The sequence below is a fragment of the Xenopus laevis genome, chromosome 8S (assembly GCF_017654675.1).
Source record: "Xenopus laevis strain J_2021 chromosome 8S, Xenopus_laevis_v10.1, whole genome shotgun sequence".
NCBI lineage: Eukaryota > Metazoa > Chordata > Amphibia > Anura > Pipidae > Xenopus > Xenopus laevis.
Window position 1 is genome coordinate 156,984 of NC_054386.1, and position 21,581 is coordinate 178,564.

At 42.7% G+C, this 21,581-nt stretch overlaps 1 protein-coding gene across 1 annotated transcript; it reads left to right on the forward strand.

Annotated features, from left to right (window-relative positions):
• The first annotated feature begins 2,238 nt into the window (after window positions 1-2,238).
• Window positions 2,239-20,817, forward strand: fam50a.S (family with sequence similarity 50 member A S homeolog). Its single transcript, NM_001096104.1, is given in 13 exon segments — window positions 2,239-2,402; window positions 6,693-6,777; window positions 7,056-7,155; window positions 7,575-7,726; window positions 8,200-8,285; window positions 9,401-9,467; window positions 9,751-9,812; window positions 11,253-11,329; window positions 11,541-11,595; window positions 12,295-12,343; window positions 14,567-14,637; window positions 14,966-15,076; window positions 19,525-20,817. Coding segments are annotated over 13 exon segments (1,035 nt in total). The 5' UTR covers window positions 2,239-2,291; the 3' UTR covers window positions 19,534-20,817.
• Window positions 20,818-21,581: the final 764 nt, after the last annotated feature.

The following is a 21,581-nucleotide window of genomic DNA, read 5'->3' on the forward strand; positions in this document are numbered from 1 at the left end:
CACAAAGGCCCAAACAGACCCCCCCCCCACCAGCCAACTACATAGTGAGTGTCTATGGCATCTTACAGCGGCCCCTCTGGCATTTGCCAGAACCCACAGATTGCCTGTCCGGGCCTGCTGGGAAGGTAGTTTGACCTGTCTCCCAATCAATCAGTACCCGTGCATAGACTGTATTGTTGATTAGGATAGTGGTGGGTAATCCCTAGGGCAGCACCAATATGATAATCTTTTGGATGCCCTAAACTGTGCCAAGCTGGCTACAGATCATTTGCGCAAGGGCCATTCATCTGCGCATCATCATCATCAGGGCAAAGACTTGTATCTCACATCACTTGGCACTCTTCATCGTCTTATCCAGAAAGACATTTTGTATCCTAATTCCACTTTCTAATTGGTTGACTTGAAGGTGATATGACTGAAGTCGTTTGGCTAGAGAGGCCACGGGGAGATGTTCTAGATCTAGAGGCTCTACGTTCTATACAATACAGACCACGTGACTCTTCCCATGACATGACAAATCAGAATACAAGAACATGGACTTTGGGTGCCAGTCTTCAGCGGGGCAAATTTATCTTCAACAACAGACTAATGGGTGCCGAGGGTAAAACACTGGCATGGTGCAAGTTGGAGCCCGTTGGCTGACCTTTCTATCATTCCTGCTGCCCATCTACTAGTCAGAAGGTTCTTTTCGGCAAACTCACAGAGAGCCAGGAAGAACACAACACTAGCCGGAGGAGTGGGAGGAATATTAGGTTTGGGAGCATGTGAGTCACACACGGGATAGTCGCAAGTTTGTCTGATTAAAGTCACTTTGCAACACTGATGAACACTTGACTTTCTCTGTAACACAACTGCACAAATGGGGGAGTCTGGAAACCTCAGTGGGAAAACAGAGGTAATAATTCCCTGAAAAAGCTCTATTTCCAGATGGACAAAAGGGGTACATAACTGGGAGACAAGGAACCAATCAGTGGCATTTCCCTAAATACAGTGGCATTTGGCTCAAATACACTAATCATGTGTCATGTGACAGTTCTAGAGCTGTGGAGTAGCTTCTCTTGTTATACACCTAAAGTTGCCCATAGACGCAAAGATCAGGCGACAGAAATTTTCTAACCTGTCCAATCGACCAAACGACCGATCTCCGCCGGACAAAAAATGTCGGGACTCTCCACACGCGGTCCGAAAAACGCACAAATGCACCATTCGTACAATCGGATCGTTGCGTCTATGGCCAGCTTAAGGAAAGGGAAGAGTGGCTGGAGGAGGAGTGTAAAGCTGCCCATAGACGCACATCCTATCGAGGATTCGTACGATTTTCGGATTGTGTGTGGAGAGTGTCGACAGCTTTCGTCCGGCGGAGATCGGTCATTTGGTCAATCGGTTGTTTGGTCGATTGGTCAGGTTTGATTTTGACCCGACCAATCCCGCCGGAGCCCATTTTTACATCATAATCAGATCGTTCGGCCATACGATCAGATTACCCCCGATATAGCCATGCTCGTTAATGACATATCAGGGAAAGATCCGCTCGTTTGGTGATCTTTGTGTCTTTGGCCAACAAGCATGGCTGTGACTGATAACACTGAGCTGATCTTCAGCAGCTTCCAGTCACTCAAGGCAAACAGGGAACTGCTCTAATGCGCATGTGCACAATGAATGATGGGCGTGAGCTGACGTTTAAAGGGACAGAATCCCCTCCTTGTACAACATGAATGGAGACACATATGAAATACAATTCAAATACAATTCAGCAAAGAAGATGAACGGCTGATTCAACCCTTTTTATTACGCTTTATTGTCCAGCACCTAAACTATTGCGCCAGGATCATTCCCAACACAACCTTCGCTCGCCTACCACCCCTTCAACCTGCTCTAATACGCCGCTTTGTTGGTGACGTACATAAAAGACGCGGACGTTGTGGTTGGAAGGCGCCTCTGTAGGGTGGGGCCAGTGGTTTGGTTGGCAGACGCCTCTGTAGGGCGGGGCCAGTGGTTTGGTTGGTAGGCGCCTCTGTAGGGCGGGGCCAGTGGTTTGGTTGGCAGACGCCTCTGTAGGGCGGGGCCAGTGGTTTGGTTGGCAGGCGCCTTTTTAGGACGGGGCCAGAGGTTTGGTTGGCAGACGCCTATGTAGGGCGGAGCCAGTGGTTTGGTTGGCAGACGCCTCTGTAGGGCGGGGCCAGTGGTTTGGTTGGCAGGCGCAGTTGGTGACGTTATAATATTGCGCTAGTGTTTTCCCTGGAAGCTGGTGGGAGACGCAGAGAGAGCCTTGCGGAGCAGCAGCAGCAGACATGGCGCAGTACAAGGGGGCCGCCAGTGAGGCGGGGAGGGCGATGCAGCTTATGAAGAAGCGGGAGAAGCAGCGAGAGCAGCTGGAACAGATGAAGCTGAAAATAGCGGAGGTACCTCGGCGGCAGGGCCGGAACTAGGGGCGGGCACAAGAGACACAGGGCGCAAAGCATCAGGCACGTGACTCATAAGCAGCCCCACCCCCAGTCCAACAATGAGACTGTTAAATGGGTAGTTCACCTTTAATTTAACTGTTAGTAGGATGTACAGAGTGATATTGTGAGACAATTTGCTATTGGTTTTCATTTTTTATTTTTTGTGGTTTTTGACTTATTTAGCTTTTTATTCAGCAGCTCTCCAGTTTGCGATTTCCACAGTCTTGTTGCTATGGTCCAAATTCCCCTAGTAACCATACACTGATTTGAATAAGAGACTGGAATATGAATAGGAGAGGCCTGAATAGAAAGACACATAATAAAAACTAGCAATAACAATACATTTAGAGCATTTGTTTTTAGATGGGGTCCATGCCCCCCATTTGAAAGCTGGAAAGTGTTAGCAGAAAAAGGCAAATCATTAAAAAAAACTATAAAAAATAATGAAAACCAATTGAAAGGTTGTTTAGGATTAACCATTCTATAACCTACTAAAAGTTAACTTAAAGCTGAAGCCCCCCTTTAAGCTGATGCTGGCTCGTGTGCCTGTTTGTGTGCAGGGGTTGCTTGGGGTGCACAGCCGGTACTGACCCCGGGCAACTCATCCTTCTCCCTTGGGACCCCCAGCTTTAGGAAGCTTTTAGTTGGGGTGTGTAGGTAAATGGCAGTTGGTGGGGTAAGACACAGAGCCACTAACAGCAGCCCCAGACTGTATCACTGAGCAACACTGGGGGGCACTGTATGGCCACAGCATCACCATTGATTTATACACTGCCAGCAGCTTCCACAGCTATAACATACACAGCACTACGTACACTGACATGAATATGAATTCCTAGTTTGTAACTGGGCAAGAGGGTGAGATAAAAGAAAATTAATATCATCTTTTCCTGGCCATCCTCCCCGTCAACATGAAAATTCACTAATGGGTTAATCTCCTCCTACTCCCAGCCTGGACAGAAGATAGTTCATTTTAAGAACCCATGAAGCCCACCCCCTCCTGACTCACATCAGTCTGTTTATAAAGCCACCATAGGGTGGGCATGTTGACGGGGAGGATGGCCAGAAAAAGAAAATTCTGGTAAGTATGATATTAATTTTCTTTTTTTCCTGGCCATCCCCCGTCAACATGAAAATTCGCTAATGGGTCATACCCAAGCAATTAAACCACAAGGGAGGGAAGATAATTATACTTCAATTTATATGGCCCAACAGGCTAAAAAATAAGAGAACTGATTGGTCTGAGAAATACTTTCTCCTCATGGAACATCCTGTAAGGAGCATTGAAGGGCCTGGCCCTCGAAGGGCTGATGTCAAAAACTTTTCAGAGTAAGCAACCACAAAGAACTTGATCGAAATGCTCAGTCGTGCAGTAGAGAGGGATCTCAGATCAAGAGGAAGACCCCAGGTTAGACAAATAGACCAATTCGTCGGTGGACGAATTTTGAGTTTTGATTGGAAAAATGTATCTATTAATGGATCTCTCGACCACCTCTTCTCCAAATCGCCAGATCAGAACATTCATACTCTCTTATGATCCTCCTTTCAACCTCCACACTATCAGTTTGAGGTTGATTGGGTTTGGATGCTTTCAGCTGCCCTGGAGAAGGAGACCTCTGGTTTGTGGAAGTAGTAACAAACACAATTGACAGTCTTCTCAGGAGTAGATACCAAGGTCTCCTTGGCCAAGTGGAAGAATGGTCATCATGTCCATCCTCAACAATAAGACTCTCAATATTATCTGTACTGGAGGAAAGATGTAAGCAAACAGACCCTCCCAACTCTGGGAGAAGGCATCCACTGCCACAGTCCCACACAAGGGACCCTGAAGAGGAAGATCTGAAGCTTGGAGTTCAGATCTATCGCCATCATATTCAGCTCCGAACAGTCCCAATAGATGATGGCTGAGATAATCTGCCTCAAGATATTGCGCTCCTGGAATGTACAGAGCAGTTAAATCTTGAAGGTTGATCTAAACCCATTCCATGATTGGGACAGTCTCTTTGAGCAAGAACTTGCTCCTTGTTCCCCTTGATTTCTAAAATAAGCTGCAGCCGCTGCATTGTCTGATCTTCACTGCAGACCCTAGGAGAACCACCCTGAGCTGCAGGATATTGGTCCGTATCTCTACCTGCCCCTAAGCATCTGCGAACACCTCTATCCAAGCTGGTTTCCCGAGGGGAAACTCCTTGCAGGGATTGCTGGGTATTTTCCACCAGGCTAGATGTCTCTTGCACTCTTGTGTTGATCTGTATTGCCACATTACCTGAAGGACAATAAAAAAATAGTATTTTCTGTTTTTATTTTTTTTATTTTTACCAAAATGGTGTCAATTTGAGCTCTGACTTTTGATCCAGCCAAACTTCTCTAAAACCTCCTTTTTGTGAGTTTGGATGATGATGTTGCTGGATCACTCACCCCTAAAGTTTTTTTTTGCCAAGCCACTCGTATTATTGCCAATAGATGGATTTAGTAAGTGGCCATGAGCAAGCCAGAGGAGCAGCTCGATGAGCTACAGGAACATTAAATTCAAATATATATGTTGACATGGAACCACAGCCATATCAGCAACTTAGGGCCAAAAATAGAAATCCCAAAACACTTTTCAACTCAAAATCCAACCAAAATCAACTACTTCATGTAAATATTCTATTGGATATGACAGACTTGGCAGTGGCACACATATCATCACATTAAAACGTCCTAAACATTAATAAGGACAAATGGTTGCATGATATTTCATAAGAGACAAGATGCAGGAATGAATAACTGTACCATGCTCAGGACACAGCTAGGAAACCTATCAACCTTACAGAAGGATTATGCTGCAAAAAGAATGGGACTCTTTCCACACTGTAATTTCAGAATACCCCAATTACAGGATATTTCGAATTTGGTCCAGACTTAGGTAGCCAGACTTTTAAAAGATGGCAGCCAATTTAAAAATAATCCATTTTAAATGAAAGCTGTTGTTAAAGACAACCAGGCAATTATGGGAAACATCCTAGGGGCCGATGGACAGGGGTCCCCAACCTTTTTTTTACCCATGAGCCACATTCAAATGTAAAAAAGTTGGAGCAAAATAGGCATGAAAAATGTTCCTGGGTTGCCACATTTGGGCTGTGATTGTCTTATTGGTAGCCTCTATATGGGCTTGCAGCCCACAGGAGCCTCTGTTTTGCAATACACACGGTTTGTATGCAACTAAAACAGGGGTGTCCAAACTTTTGGCACGCAGGGCCACATTGGAAAAAGAAAAATTGTCTGGGGCCACACATGAAATACACAAACATGTTTGGTTTGTAAAAGTAAAGGAAATGCACACAAAAGAACTACAATGCCAGTTGGATAACCAGATGGAGCTATACACTGAAATATGGGACACCTGGATATTAAATAGACTTATTATTATATTATTATTACTAACTGGGCAATGGGCAGAGTCCCCCCTCTTCCTATATCTTTTGCGACATGACGTTTCCTTGGGAACCAAGCTGGGCCGCATTCATATGCATCCTGGGCCGCATGTGGCCCTCGGGCCGCAGTTTGGACACCCCTGAACTAAAACTTGCCTCCAAGCCTGGAATTCAAAAATAATAACCTGCTTTAAGGCCACTAAGCGCAACATGGTTGGGGATCACTGGGGATCACTGCCACAGATGAATAATCACCAATAGTAAATCTTTTGTAAAACCCAATTGTTCTATATCTGCAACCAATCGTAAAAGCACGTGTGGTTTGAGTTTATTTTTGTAACAAATCCTACATAGGGGTCATTTTATGTATCTCTTTTCTCAATATCTCGAAACTACCAAGAGGGCAATTATACTGGAAGTATACTCACCTTTGCTGTTGCCCCGGCCTTGCCTGATCTGAGAGCGGTGGAGATGATACAGATGGTCATGTAGGGTTACCTACATTGGAGAAACTTCACGTTTAGTCCATTTACATTCTGGATTTCGTCAACTCCCTTCTCCCCTCATTCCTCCTCATGCCTTACTAACCCCACCCCTTCCATCTTCCCCTCTAATTTAGTACTTTACCTGCTTATAATGAACTACAAGTTTTTCAGTCACTGTTTATAATATGAAATATTGGGCAGTTAATAAGGAAGTGAGTGTTGCCAGTACAGAAAGCAGTGGGTATCAGTTTGGTGGGTATATTATTGGGAAGTTAATTAGGAAATGGGTTTGGGTTGCTTTTTACAGGTCAGTTTAATATTTATATTTCTGTATTTGTATCCTGCAGGAGAATGTGGTTAAAGCAAATATCAATAAGAAATTCTCTGCGCATTATGATGCGGTTGAGGCAGAGCTGAAATCAAGCACTGTGGGTAAGTAAATAGATCATCCCTATTGGCATTTTTACATATTGTAATACTTCAAAGTATGGTATTGCCCAGGCCCAAGGATCTTCCCCGTTTCCTTGGTTCCCTATAGCTATGGGTCACTAGTATCTATATTAACACTAGCTTGTTCTGATACTGTATTGTCCAGAGGACTGCCCCTTGCCATGGCAGTTGTTTGGGATACTCTAAGGATCACGCCGTTTATTTTGTCATTCTCTTGCCTCGTGCCCCTAAACTGACTCCAACCCTGTGTTTGCCCCAAGGATTGGTTACCCTTAATGACATGAAAGCAAAACAAGAGGCTCTGGTGAAAGAGAGAGAAAAGCAGCTTGCAAAGAAGGAGCAATTCAAGGACCTCCAGTTGTGAGTAATGTTTGCGATTCTATGTGCCTGTGTGGCAACAATATTGCCTCCTGTATGGGATGCATCGGGCATAAGATGGCCACATGCTTTAATATGTTCGTGGAACTCCTTACAATAGGCTGTACTTCACTATAATAATTCACTATATGTGTTATATTATGATAGTAATGTTTTAACTAACAAGTACTTATAATAACTATGATTATACTTTGCAACTATGTTTTATGTGATCATTTGTGCCCTTCAACTGATTATAGATCTTTATCTATAAATTATGCAAACAAATGATCTATCTATTCTAATCCTAATGTTGTGGCCTATTATAAACTCCAATTACATAGTTGGGGGGAAAAAAGACAAAATATGTTTAACTGCTGCAGGTTAATGGGTTAAGTGTTGCATTTGTTATTTTCTGACAGAAAGCTTGAAAAGCAGAGGGAAAGAGAGCGAAAAAAAGAGCAGAAGCGCAAAATAGCCAGCTTGTCTTTCAACTTAGAGGAAGATGAGGAATGTGAGGACGAGGAGAGTGAAGAAGAAGACGAAGAAGAAGAATACGTAGCAGACAAAGAGGGTAAAGAAGGCAAATTACACATCTGGTACTAGGGGATTGTGGTCAGTGTATGCTAAAGTGATCCATTCCAAGTATGCTAAAGTGATCCATTCCTATGTAACATAGGACTGTGCAGGCTTCTTATAAGCACCTGATGAAGAGTCCTTGGACTCGAAACATGTTGTGTATATCGAAATAAACAATACTATTGTTTGAAGGTTCTCCAGGGTAAGCTTTATTTATTGATCTGTGCAGGCTTCTTATACCCCGGTGCATGCTGGGCTGGATGGTGCCTTGTGCTACCTCTAGCCCAGCTGTGGGAGGTGCTGAGTGCAGCCATGGGATTTAAAAGAAAGGCAGGCCTTGGCTCTGGGCTATGTGGGACTATACATACATAATTCCTATATTACATAGGAATTTGCAGAGGGAAAAGCCTGCCAGGCCAGTCTGTAAATAAGAAACCCTGAATTCTCATTTTTCCTCCCTGCTTCTAGACCTGCCTAAGAAGAAGAAGAAGAAGAAGCAGCTTGGGAAAAATCCAGATGTGGATACAAGTTTCCTGCCAGACAGAGACCGCGAGGTACTGCGACTTCTGGTTTGTCTGGGAAACTGTAATCTGAAAGTAGGGCCTTTTTAAGGCCTTGGTGGGCAAGAGCCAGTTGGTGGGTTTACTTCATTGTGCAGAAGGTGGCAAAAATGCCAACTTACATTGAAATGAGAGCAGAAGAAAGTGTGGCACACTGCTGAAAATTGTGGCGTGGCTTCTGGGGGATTTAAATTGGGATACAATCCACCCAATTACCCCCCTTCCAACACTGGGCAAAAGCTAAGGAGATACAGTGGGCCCTAAGCAGATGCCCCCTTTTAAAGTAGACAAGTGGAACTTGTTAGTCAGACAGCTTCTCTATGCTTTTAATGTACCACACAATCATTTGTATCACTAACTGGTTGGTTGAGGAGTTTATATGTTGCATTTATTAAAGCTAATAAAAGTTTTTGACGGAGATGCTAAATCACTACCCTTCTGCCTATCTCTAAAGCCTAAATCTATAAATCTTGGCTTTCTATATGGCAAACAATCTAGAGGTTTAGCATGAGCTCAGTAAGCACACAGGACTCTTGGCAGGTTCAGACTTTATTTGTAAGCCCTGATGCCTGGAGAGATCTATGGCTGCTTTAGCAAAAAGAGTGTAAGGTAAGAAAGCTTAGCGAAAGCAGAGCAAATGACTGTTACTTAACATGAATATAATCACTCAAAACGTCTTGTGACAAATGATAGCACCTTTAAGGCACAAGACAATTGAAAAAGACCCTTTTATAATCTTTCACTAGGATTCTGTCCTTGCTGTCTCTGCAGTTATTACTTTAAGTGCCTGGGCTCACACTGACAGAAGTCTCATTTTGAGCCCTAATTTGTGGGAGCATGAGCAATTTCCTTCTTCAACAATGTATGGCAATTTATTTCTGCCCTCTATATGCTGTTCAATTGCAGTTTTCAGTCATGTTTTAGAAGATGCTGGGCGATGTATGTCAACAATTGCTAAAATGCCAGAGCTGTTGAGTGTTTGTAGATTGCTTTTCCTACACCAGCCCTTTATATTTTGTTGCCTCTGTAATCTTAATGCTGTGTAGATGTTATCTTCTTATAGAACAAATAGAAACCTGGATCCAACCTTGGTTTGATTTTATCTTCAGGAAGAAGAGAACCGACTTCGAGAAGAACTGAGACAGGAGTGGGAGTGCAAGCAGGAGAAGATAAAAAGTGAGTCTGTCCCTGTGACAGGGTTATTGGAGAATGTGCCCTAATGACGGGTATGCTGTAATAAAGGTGGGAGTATTGGGTTGGTCAAGTGGGGCAGTAAGTGATTGTCCCAATGGTTTGGTGGCATGTGAGTCCCAATTAAAAAGGAAGTTGGTATACTGGGACAGTAAATGAGGGATCATTTTACTGGGAGGTGGGAATACTGAGTCAATGATTTCAGTTTATTTTAGCACCTAAAACAAATACACTACTGTGAAACTTGTGTGCTGTTTTTTTTTATCAGGTGAAGAAATTGAAATCACCTTTAGCTACTGGGATGGCTCTGGGCACCGCCGCACAGTAAAGGTACAGTCTAATTATGCTGTATACAACCTTAACCACCCACACACTTGCTTATTCATACAACAGCACACCTCCTCTTCCACTAGCAGTTGCCCTTTAGGAGGACAGAACTGTGCACAACACAAGTGCTGCAGTCACTTCCCAATCCATTCCATGGGAGAGCTGCTACATTCTACTTGTATGTAGGAGAGCCTGGGAATGCTCAGGAACAGGCTCCCAATTGCTGACATTGCTAGTGTCACCCATAGGAATATGTACAGTGATACCCAGTCAACTAGTGTTTTAGAAATAAAGATATATGCACACCTGCCAAAAATGGGAAGTAAAAAGGAAGTGAGGCTCCTGTACCTGAGAGTTAAGAGCCAAGGCAGGTAATGGTACAGAGATAATAGTGGCATGTGCAGTTATGAGGGGAACAGACTGCAGTAGTGTTAGAGCTCCCCACTTACCCCCAAAATTAATACTTAAGCAACAGATGGTTTATATTGTATTAAGTGGCATATTAAAGAATCTTAGCAAACTGGTGTGTATATATATATATATATTTATTTATTTATTTATTTAAGTAAATATTCCCCTTTTACATCTCTTGCCTTGAACCACCATTTTGTGATTGCCTGTGCACTGCCTCAGAGATCACCTGACCAGAATACTGCAGCTCTAACTGTAACAGGAAGAGATCACCTAACCAGAATACTGCAGCTCTAACTGTAACAGGAAGAGATCACCTAACCAGAAAAACTGCAGCTCTAACTGTAACAGGAAGAGATCACCTGACCAGAAATACTGCAGCTCTAACTGTAACAGGAAGAGATCACCTGACCAGAAATACTGCAGCTCTAACTGTAACAGGAAGAGATCACCTGACCAGAAATACTGCAGCTCTAACTGTAACAGGAAGAGATCACCTGACCAGAAATACTGCAGCTCTAACTGGAACAGGAAGAAGTGTGGAAGCAAAAGACAGAACTCTGTCTGTTAATTGGCTCATGTGACCTAACATGTATGATTTGTTTGTGTGCTACGATCCCAGGGGGCGGCCCTTATTTTTTTAAATGCTAATTTTCTATTTAGGATTACCCAATGGCACATACTACGAAAAAAGTATATTGTTATGAAAATGGGTTATTTACATGAAACAGGGTTTTACATATGAGCTGTTTTATGCAATATCTTTTTCTATAGACCTACATTGTTCAGGGCATATAGTTTTCCTTTAAGATGTAGTGCTGATAGAGGTGGGTAATACCAATCTCTATTAAGATACTCAATGGTCCCTCGCCATGAGTGCTGAAAATTTGGCATTACTGCCACTTGCTATACTGACTAGAAGCGAGATGCAGCACACACCCACCTACTTAGCATTAGTAACGCCCATGTAATCAGTCAGAGGTCCATAGATTGTCTTCCATAACCAATAACTTGTTTTTTCTTTGGAAATAGATGAAGAAAGGAAACAGTATCCAACAATTCCTGCAGAAAGCACTGGAGATCCTACGGAAAGACTTTAGTGAGCTCCGGTAAGCTCCCTGAACTCACACTTTCTCCTGGCTCCGCCATCCTCGCACATCCTTCCCTAGCTGCAACTCAAAATACTATTCAGGTTTCCTAAAAGCAGCAGAGCATGTGCTTTGTTTGCGGGGGCTTTATATGGCAGTACAATACCTATGTTTGATATAAGGTTAGTGTTCTGTATATAAGTGTGGTGCTGATATACTGTGTGTCCCCTAGATCTGCAGGCGTGGAACAGCTCATGTACATTAAAGAAGATCTCATCATTCCACATGTAAGTATGGCAGTTAATGAAACAGATTTCCCAGTGTGCTGTCAGTGCAGGTATCTGGGGGTCATCTGGATCGTAGGACAAGAGATGGCAGAAAGGTTCAGGTGACATGTTAAATGGCAAGCAAAGGACTGGGTTGTACTAGAGGGATGTCACCTAGTTGTGCTTTCCTTGTGGCACAATGCAACTTCCTTCCATTGAGAATGTATGGTTACAGCCTTCCTCTTCCTGATCCTCAGGGCTGAAGTTCCTCTGCTGTCTATTCCATAAGGGAAGCATTGGGGCGTTTATTTACTGTAATCTTGCCTCTTTTTCCCCATAGGTATTTTTTATGGAATCATATTTGCACAGACAAAATGTACTGGGTGCCATAAGTTTTTAGCTTGTGGCCAGTACTGAAGGGTTTCTTATATCGTTGTCTTTCATTTCTCTTTTCCTTTCAGGTTTGGAGTGACCGAGTGTAATTATGTGATTACTTTAGAGTTTGGAAACCTTTTACCTTTTGTAGCCTTCTTTAATCAAGGCTAGGCACAAAATACACTCAGTCTGCTTCTGGGGAAAATGTAGGTGTCCCAAGAACACTACAGGGCCTATAAGTGTAGTATTGTCATTGTACCGCTCTTGTAAAGACTGCTGCCCAGTTAATCTAGTACTGGTTAGAGGCATATAACCCTGCACTTACACTATGTAACTCTCTTTCAGCATCACAGCTTTTATGACTTCATTGTGACAAAGGCGAGAGGCAAAAGTGGTGAGTTTAACATAGGAATATAATACGTTTAGACAAAATGTTGTGGTGTTTGCACAGTGTGGTACGTGTGCTTGGTCCTGGAGCAGAGACTACAATAGCAGCTGTCATTAGCTGGGACAGATGAAAAAGTGACATATGAGCAGTGTACAGGGTCATAAGGTATGTTTGCAATAAGCCTTGATACCAGTCAAGTTCAATAAATACAATACACTACGTACATAAGAAAATGCATACCAAAAAAAATTGCCCTGTGTGTACAAATGACATGGCACTTGCTAAACATCTGCTTTCTCCATACATTTTGTGTACTAAGGGCAATCTTTGTATTTGCCTATGTACAGTGCGTATTGTGTTTATTGAACTTGACTGATATAAAAGACTTTTTGCAAACATACAGTTGTGTTCCGAATACCCCTAATGAAAACCCCTACCCTCCATAGCCCCCCCCCCTCCCCGGGGGCGTATTGCCGCATGTGCAGTTGTAGCAATTTTCCTGTCCTGAACAACTGTGCATGTGCCAACAGCCACGGAAATTGCCAAAGATTCCCGAAGTGGTGAAGATGGCGTCCTTGAGCTCCACTGTGCTGACTGCATCAAGGGGTATTCAAAGACTTTTGCACGGGCAAAGATTTTTAGGGGCATCTACAGGTATGAACACCTGTGCGGGGTGGGGGATAGGGAGGGGGGACTATGCAGGGTAGGGGTTTTCATTAGTTTGGGGTTTAGTTTCCTTTAAGGTGCAGATATTTGGCCACTCCATAACGTCAATCTTGTTGGTGTGGAACCAATATGTTGCTGGTTTACTGGTGAGTTTGGGCTCGTTGTCTTGTTAAAACCCCCATTTCAAGGGCATTTCCTCTTCGGCATAAGGCAACATGACCTCTTCAAGTATTTGGATTGAAACTGATCCATGATCCCTGGTACTGGATAAATAGGCCCAACACCATAGTATGAGGAACATCCCATATCATGATGCTTGTGCCACCAACTTTACTCTGTACTGTGGCTTCATTTCAGTGTTTGGGGGCGTGTGATAAACTGTCTGTGACCCCTACACCCAAAAAGAACAATTTTGCTTTCATCAGGCCACACAATGTTGTGCCATTTCTCTTCGGGCAAGTCAGTGTTTTCTTTGGCAAATTGTAAGCTCTTCAGCACAATATCAACAATGGGACTTTGCAGGGGCTTCTTGCCGATAACATGGCTTCACATAGGCGCTTTTTAATTGTAACATTATCACAGGTAACTTTGCTCCTTCTTTCATCTTCCTGGAGCTGATCATTGGCTGAGTCTGTGCCATTTTGGCTAATCTTCTATCCATTCCAATGGGCGTTTTCCCTTTTCTTCCACTTCTTTCAGGTTTTGGCTGCCATTTGAAAGCATTTGAGATAATTTTAGCTGAGCAGCCTGTGTGTTTTATGCACTTCTTTATATGTTTCCCCTCTCAACTTTTTAATCAAAGTTGGCTGTTCTTCTGAACAATGTCTGGAAGGATCCAATTGACTCAGATTTTCAGAGAGAAATGCGCTATAACCAGCAGTGCAACATTAGCTCATTCCTTCATTAAAGAAGGAATGGAATTGACTCCTATATTTTTCACAGAATGAATGAGCTCACTAATTGAACTCCATACTGCTATTATTTGGAACAAGCTATTATTTTGAATAAGCCTAAAATAATTATTCAGTTATACAGAATCTGCAGCAGTATGACATGACTGTTGGGTCTGTTGGTTTTCTATTACTCTACTACACCTACTAGTAAATTATTTGCCATGTAGAAATATAATCAAAACAGTGATTGATCAGGTTATTGATGTTGGACTGATATTATTCTGAACACAACTGTACATTATGCTTGGTGTTTTCCAAGTGGTGTGCGTTATTTGGGTATATATATTTCTGGTCCATTGGCCAGACATGGTCTGTACGATTTATATATATATATATATAATTACATCCGTAATAATAATTTCTATAGTTTGCAGTTTAGTGTCAAATGATATTGGTGTGCCCCCCCCCCTGACACTGGTGACACCACTTGGAATGACTACTACCGTCACCCCCCCCCCCACACACACACACACACTGCTCATATTTTATTTGGCTGAACCCTAAACATTGTAAAGGGCTTTCTTCAGCTGAGCTGCTAATGAGGGTTCATTATTTCTAAAACCAAAAGGACATCTTGGCTTCAAGCACTTCTCTTTTTTTTCTCTTTTAGGTCCACTTTTTAACTTTGATGTTCACGAAGATGTGCGACTGCTGAGTGATGCCAGTGTAGAAAAGGATGAGGTTAGACCCTTGTTCCTATACATGTCTTTACTTCCTACAAGTTGGGCCCCACCATCTGTCTCTAAGCACCTGTTCTGTTGTAGCTATGAGCATATTCTGTTCATAGCTGGGCCTTCTGTCATTAGGTGGGCATGGGTTATGGTTGTTGCATGGCATCTTTAGCTGAAATTGTGCATAGTCCCACTATCCATGTCATACCAAATGTAGTCTTGTAATTTTGCTTGTGCCAATGAACACAAACATTTATATATTTTAGTCCAAAGATGGTCAGTATAGAGTTGTTTAGAAAGCATTGACATTTCATTTTTCCCCTTATATTGTGCTTTAGTCTCATGCTGGAAAAGTTGTCCTGAGGAGCTGGTATGAGAAGAACAAGCACATATTCCCAGCAAGTCGGTGGGAACCTTATGATCCAGAGAAGAAATGGGATAAGTATACGGTAAGGGTAGCAATCCATTCTCCCCTTGTTGCTAAATGAACCTTAACTTTCAACTATTTTTGTGCTCATTGTCTTGCCCCTGTGCAAAGCAATTATGTAGTTACATAAAGACAAGGCATTTGCATCCCAAAACCTTACATGAAGGCCAGAAGATACAAAGCAAAACATTGTGTGATTGAATTTCAGCATCTATTATATCAAGCCCTATTATTATTTTCTCGTCACCTATGACCTGCATTCACCCACCGGGCCCACGGACAGGAACCTCCCCCAAGCAAGTTAAAACCACCAGCCCACCCTCTACTCAGTCCTTTTTTTTTTTTTTTTTTTTTAACCTGTCCGTGGCTGATGGATAGTCATGGCCAGTAATGTTCCCAGTATCAGGTGAGATCTCTCTCGGTGTCCGTCCCCCCCCCCGGAAGCCTTTCACTCCCCATAAGAGGGTTAGCAAGGGAGAGCCGGGAGGTTGCGTAGAAGCAGCCCGGGGGCCAAGCCATACCTTCTGTTGTGCAGGTTACGGAGGCGATGCGAGCAGCAGGAAGGAGAAGGTTTCGCTGCCGGGACTCGGCGAAACCCGGAAGTGACGTCCGGACGGCTTGGTGCAGAGGACCATTTTTTAGTTTCATGTTTCAGAACATGTATCGGAAGAACTGGAAACCATGCCTCCTCAAAAGAGAAGGAGGGGGTCTTACTCAACACTGTTCCTGATAAAAAAAGGCCTTGGGTACGATGAGGCCAGTATTGGATATGAGGAGTCTAAAGAACTTCCTACAAAAGAGAAAATTCAAAATGGAATCGTTTGCTTCAATCCTCCAAGCAATCGCTGTGGGAGATTGGCTCACGAAAATAGATTTAAAGGATGCGTATTTTCATGTACCAATTTGCCAAGAGCACAGGAAATACCTGAGGTTCACAGGAGGGGAAATTCATGTTCAGTTCAAATGTCTCCCTTTTGGCCTGTCACAATCTCCCAAGAGTTTTCACAAAAATTCTAGTCACGTTGTTGGTCGAATTGAGAAAAGAGGGGATATCGGGCTTTCACTATCTAGACGTCATGTAAGTGACGGCAAAGACAGAGGAGAAGCAGACGCTCACACAAGAAGGATGTTGGAGTTCTTACAACTATATGGTTGGATAATAAACAAGGAGAAAAGCAATCTGCTTCCAACAAAGTCCCTTACTTTTCTGGGTACACACTTCCAAACGCAAAGGAGTAAGTATGCCTGCCTGTCGAACAGCAGAAAATGATTCAGGCAGTAGAAGAGTTCAGAAGTCAGGAGGTGGTGACAGTGCGTCAGCGTTTAAGGATCCAAGGCCTAATGTCCTCAACGATCCAGGTGGTGAAGTGGGCAAGATGGCATTCAAGGCCATTGCAAAAATTTTTGTTAAAAAGGATCCTGTCATGGGAAACGGTTTTTTCAAAACGCATCAGTTAATAGTTCTACTCCAGCAGAATTCTGCACTGAAATCCATTTCTCAAAAGAGCAGATTTTTTTATATTCAATTTTGAAATCTGACATGGGGCTAGACATTTTGTCAATTTTCCAGCTGCCCCCAGTCATGTGACTTGTGCCTGCACTTTAGGAGAGAAATGCTTTCTGGCAGGCTGCTGTCTTTCCTTCTATACTGTATGTAACTAAATGTGTCTCAGTGGGACCTGGATTTTACTATTGAGTACTGTTCTTAGATCTATCAGGCAGCTGTTATCTTGTGTTAGGGAGCTGCTATCTGGTTACCTTCCCATTGTTCTGTTGTTAGGCTGCTGGGGGGGAAAAAAACAGAACAATGGGAAAAATCTGTACAAATCTGCAATAGCAGGGGATCAAGATACCTGTTGTTTCCGACAGCCTCTATGGTGATAGATTTCTTTTTCTCCGGTTATGAGAAGGGGCTTCAGATGAGTACTCTCAAGGTACAAGCCTCTGCCATTTCAGCACTAACTGGAATATCATGAGCTCTAGATCTGTTGGTCTAGCGGTTTTTCAATGAATTTATGAGAGTAAGACCTAGCATTTGAAAATGCAAACCACCTTGGGATTTACCTTTTGTCTTGAACATGTTGACAAAACCACCCTTGAGCCAATAGAGGATATTTTATTGTGGAATGTTACTCTGAAAGTGGTGTTGCTGTGACTTCAGCATGTAGGTTGGGTTTGCTGGCTGAATTATTTTCCGCTGAGCCATTTACAATGTTCTTCAAAGATAAAGTGGTGCTTAGGCCCGCTTTCAAGTTTCTACCAAAAGTAGTATCAAAATTTCATATGGATTTGGAGATGTCTCTTCCCTCCTTTTGTCCATCCCCAAAGTCAGAAAAGGAGAAGCAGTGGCATATGCTTGAGCACTCACTATATACCTGGAGAGAACAAAATCATGGAGAAAATCTGAACATTTATTTGTTATTCCATGTGGATCAGGAAAGGAAAAGCTCCTTCTAAAAAGACAGTTAGTTCCTGGATTGTGGCGGCAATTGCAAAAGCATACAACACAGAAGGCAGGGAAATTCCCTAGGGGCTAAAAGCCCATTCTACCATGGCGTTGGCGAGTTCCTGTGCGATGGAAGCCAAAGCATCGTCAGAAGCAAATCTGCAGAGTGGCAAGATGGTCATCCGTCAATACATTTATTAAGCATTATAAACGTGATGTCCTTGCCTCCCAGGAAGCGAGATTTGGGTTTTAATTGTTCAGGTTACTGAATAAAGTGTGTTGAGTTAACTGCATTATGTCTAAGTCCCTCCCTCTTAGCTTTGGAAGTTTCCATTGGTGAATGCAGTGCATGAGGAAAACAGGAAATTGTTTCTTACTTACTGTAATTTCTATTTCCTGGTCAACTTCCATGGCAGCATTTACCAGGGAATTCCCACCCCGGTGACAAGCTGTATAACTAAGACGGTGAGTAGAGGGTGGGCTCATGGTTTTAACTTGCTTGGGGGGAGGTTCCCATCCGTCGGCCTGGTGGGAGGATTAACCCATTGGTGAATGCTGCCATGGAAAGGTGGCCAGGAAACAGAAATTACGGTAAGTAAGAAACAGTTTCCTCTTTTCCCAAGATGAAGCTGTTATAAAATAGCTAACGTTTCCATTCCTCCAAGCAAACAGCCAACCTCTGTCCTTTTCTCAATATTTAACCCCCCCCATAATCCCTTTCTGCATGTATGTGCCACTGAAATTTTGTAAGGGAGTGTAAGTGTTTGCATTATTATTTTATGTAAACATGTAAAGTGCTATGTTAGTAAAGATATACATAAAGTTCACGTCAGGGTTTTTTTTATAATTATTTTTTTATTGGAAAATTTAGAGTGATAAATAAAGTATTGTAATACATTTAAGAAGATTAAGGTCTTAGAACAAACCAAAAAAAAAAAAAATGTATATTAAGCCTGAGTTGTCTTATATTATATATTAGTATATTAAGCCTGAGTTGTCTTACCACTGGTAATTGGAGAAAGTTGAATGTCTATTGTGCCAATTGTAACAACAGGGATTTTAACAGAAAATTTACTTGTCAATTGTATATTGGAGGGTCCTCAAATTGTAGCCATCGGCCTTAAATCTTTTCAAATATATGTTGGCAGCCTCTCCTTATGTGTCACCTCTTTGGTCTGCGCAAACAACCCACGTAGACCCCCTGAGAGGACCTGCAACTAAAAGCCATGCACTCCAATGCCAGGGCAAATAGCAGTGGTGACAATTGACATCTCTAACTTGTGCCTCTGGATATGGGAAAAGGGGAATATATCATGTTGTTTGCCTATTCCACTGACTCAAAGTCCTTTTCATTATCAAGTGCTGCCACTCTTCTATTCCAGGGGTTGTCATATGTAATTGAAAGTTTGGTATAAAGCCTTATATTTGTGTTGATCTGCCAGGCATGATGCCAATTCAATTGTGCTGGCAACCAGTTTCTTTGTCATCATTAATGAAGGAGATGGGTCTAAAAGATGAACATTCTAAGAAGTCCTTACTCATCCTTGTTACTTTCGTGGGTCCATTCGGACTAGTCATGTTTAAAGAGATAGAGACACCTGAAATTAAACCTTTTTTTACATCTATGATAACATTGTCTTTGCATGCTATTTATAATTTTGCCATCAAGTATTTACTGATGATTTTACATTACATATCTGATTCCCCATGTTTCTCTGAGCATTAGAAACTCTTAACTGACAGATTGAAAAGGGACAGTCAGGTTAGTAAAACAGTCAGGTTTAGGAACTTTAAATAACAAATACTTACAAAAGCAGATGTATTAGTGAAAAACAGTCTACATGACACAGGTCATTTTTTGTGTACATTCATTTTGAAAAGTTGTTTTTTAGTATTGGTATCACTTTATTCACAGTATCCTGAATCCTTTAGCAGCATTAAACTGTAGCCTTTGGGGCCAGACAGGGATGAACAGATTTCACTATTAGCTAATGTTATCTCCTTTGTTTATTTGCCTTGCACAGATCCGGTAAGAAGCCTGGAAGGAATAGACGTAGACTGACCTGCACTGTGTCTCTGTTCCTGTCTGCCTTTGTATTCTGCATCCAAATTGTTGTACAGTCTTCCCTTCTGCCTACTCAACTGGATAATATATTTGTCTTGTGTCAAATGAATTGTGTGTCCCTGTTAAAGCCTTTACAGATTTGGTGCATGTGAGGGTGGTGGCACACGTGGCTACTGGGGGAGATTACTTGGCCATTGACAAATTGCCTCTTCTTCGGGGCGACTAATCTCCCCTAAATGCCTTCCCGCTGGCTAGAATGTCAATCTCCAGCGGGATGGCACTAGGATCGCTTTGGCTTTCCGAAATTGCCTCATGAGGAAACTTTGAGCGATTTTGGAAAGCAGAATCGATCCGAGTGCCATCCCGCCGACGATTTACATTGTAGCCAGCGAGAAGGGAGATTAGTCGCATGAAGAAGAGGTGATTTGTCGCTGGCCGATTTATCTCTCCCAGTAGCCTTGTGTGCCACTACCCTAACAGAGTATTCTATTATATTGTTATTCATTTCAGTAACTGCTTTAACTTATGGCAATCGGTGTGACTTCTGAAGAACTGTAATGCTAGTGTGATACATAGTGCTTGGAGCTGATGGGGCTCAGCTAGGGTTGCCACCTTGGGGATTGCGCCTTGCCTGGAAGAACCAGTTGCCGGCTATGTGCCTGGCTAAGGTCCCAGTCTTACTCATGGTTCCAGAGTATTTTCCAAGGAACGAGACGGTATATACCCTGTGTGTAACTAGGATTCGGAATCACAATCCCTGTTAATGTTCAGGAAATCTTTATGTACTTTATTTCAGTAATTCTGTACTGTTCAGAGGGAAGCATTGCTAAGACGGGCTACTATGTGTACAAATGACATTGTTCCATTTGGTCTGGGTTGTATTCCTAACAGCACTATTGTGAGATTGACAGGCCTTACCTGTGTGACAGAACCACTCATTTGGTATCACGTGTGTCCATGCTCTCGTCTGTCTTTCGCCCATTTATAAAACCCATTCGCTTCTGGAAATTCAAATAGGGAAAGGTTCCCATCCGTATCAATAGCAACTGTAAAGGCTGCCTAACTGGGGTCATATCTCCCTTGATTAATAATGCCCTATACTTCTCCCACTCTTGGAAGCAGATATCAGCAGAGAGAGTAGTTTTGCACACTTTCCAGTGGCATCAATTTCTATGTAGGTTTTCTATTTTCCCAAATCCCTGCTGTAGGTAAAATTATAGGGGCTGCTTTCAAAGTGCCATAGATTTTAGTTGTTTGCGTTGCTGGGCTTATTAAACATGATTCTGCTACTGACTGGACATCTTTTGCTAGAGCATGTGTGTTACTTAGGGAAACACAGGCATTGATTGATGCCTTCCCTGCAACTTGTACAATTAGGACAGACTCTTTTAGTCCAAGGAATTGGAGATAGAGGGTAGAGACTGATCTAATGAGCCTGTTCACAGTCTGGATCAGGAGAAGCTCTGCTTTGCTGCAATCCCAGTGTGCAAAGTTCCACTCAGCGACAGGAGAGTATCTATATAGTTAGAATGCGTTCCTTATGGTCACATATATGGCCCTTAAACATCACGGAGATGCAGTGCAGCACAATATGCAGTAGGTGGCACACAGGTGCCATTGTGTTAAACTATGGACGCCACATGAGTCAGTCGTGTTAGTAATTGTATATGTTTTCACCACAGCATTTTATTTATACGTGTATATATTTAGTGTAATACATGTTAAGGTGGGAAATATTGCAGCAAGTGCCCCTTGCACAACCAATTATAGAACTATGATAACTGTAGCTACTGACAAGGTAATATTTAGTAAGGTTTTTATATATGCAGAAGGTTAATGTAGTGCCCCTGTGCTGCCAGTCGTACCATTGCATATAATACTTGGTGCTCCCAACAGGAATGGAGTTCTGTACTGAATGAACAACTCATTTGGCTCAGAAAATGCAGTATATATATTGCACTGGCACCATGCTGGCTTTACTACAAGCAACGTGAGCCTGCTCGTGTGGAGGCCTCT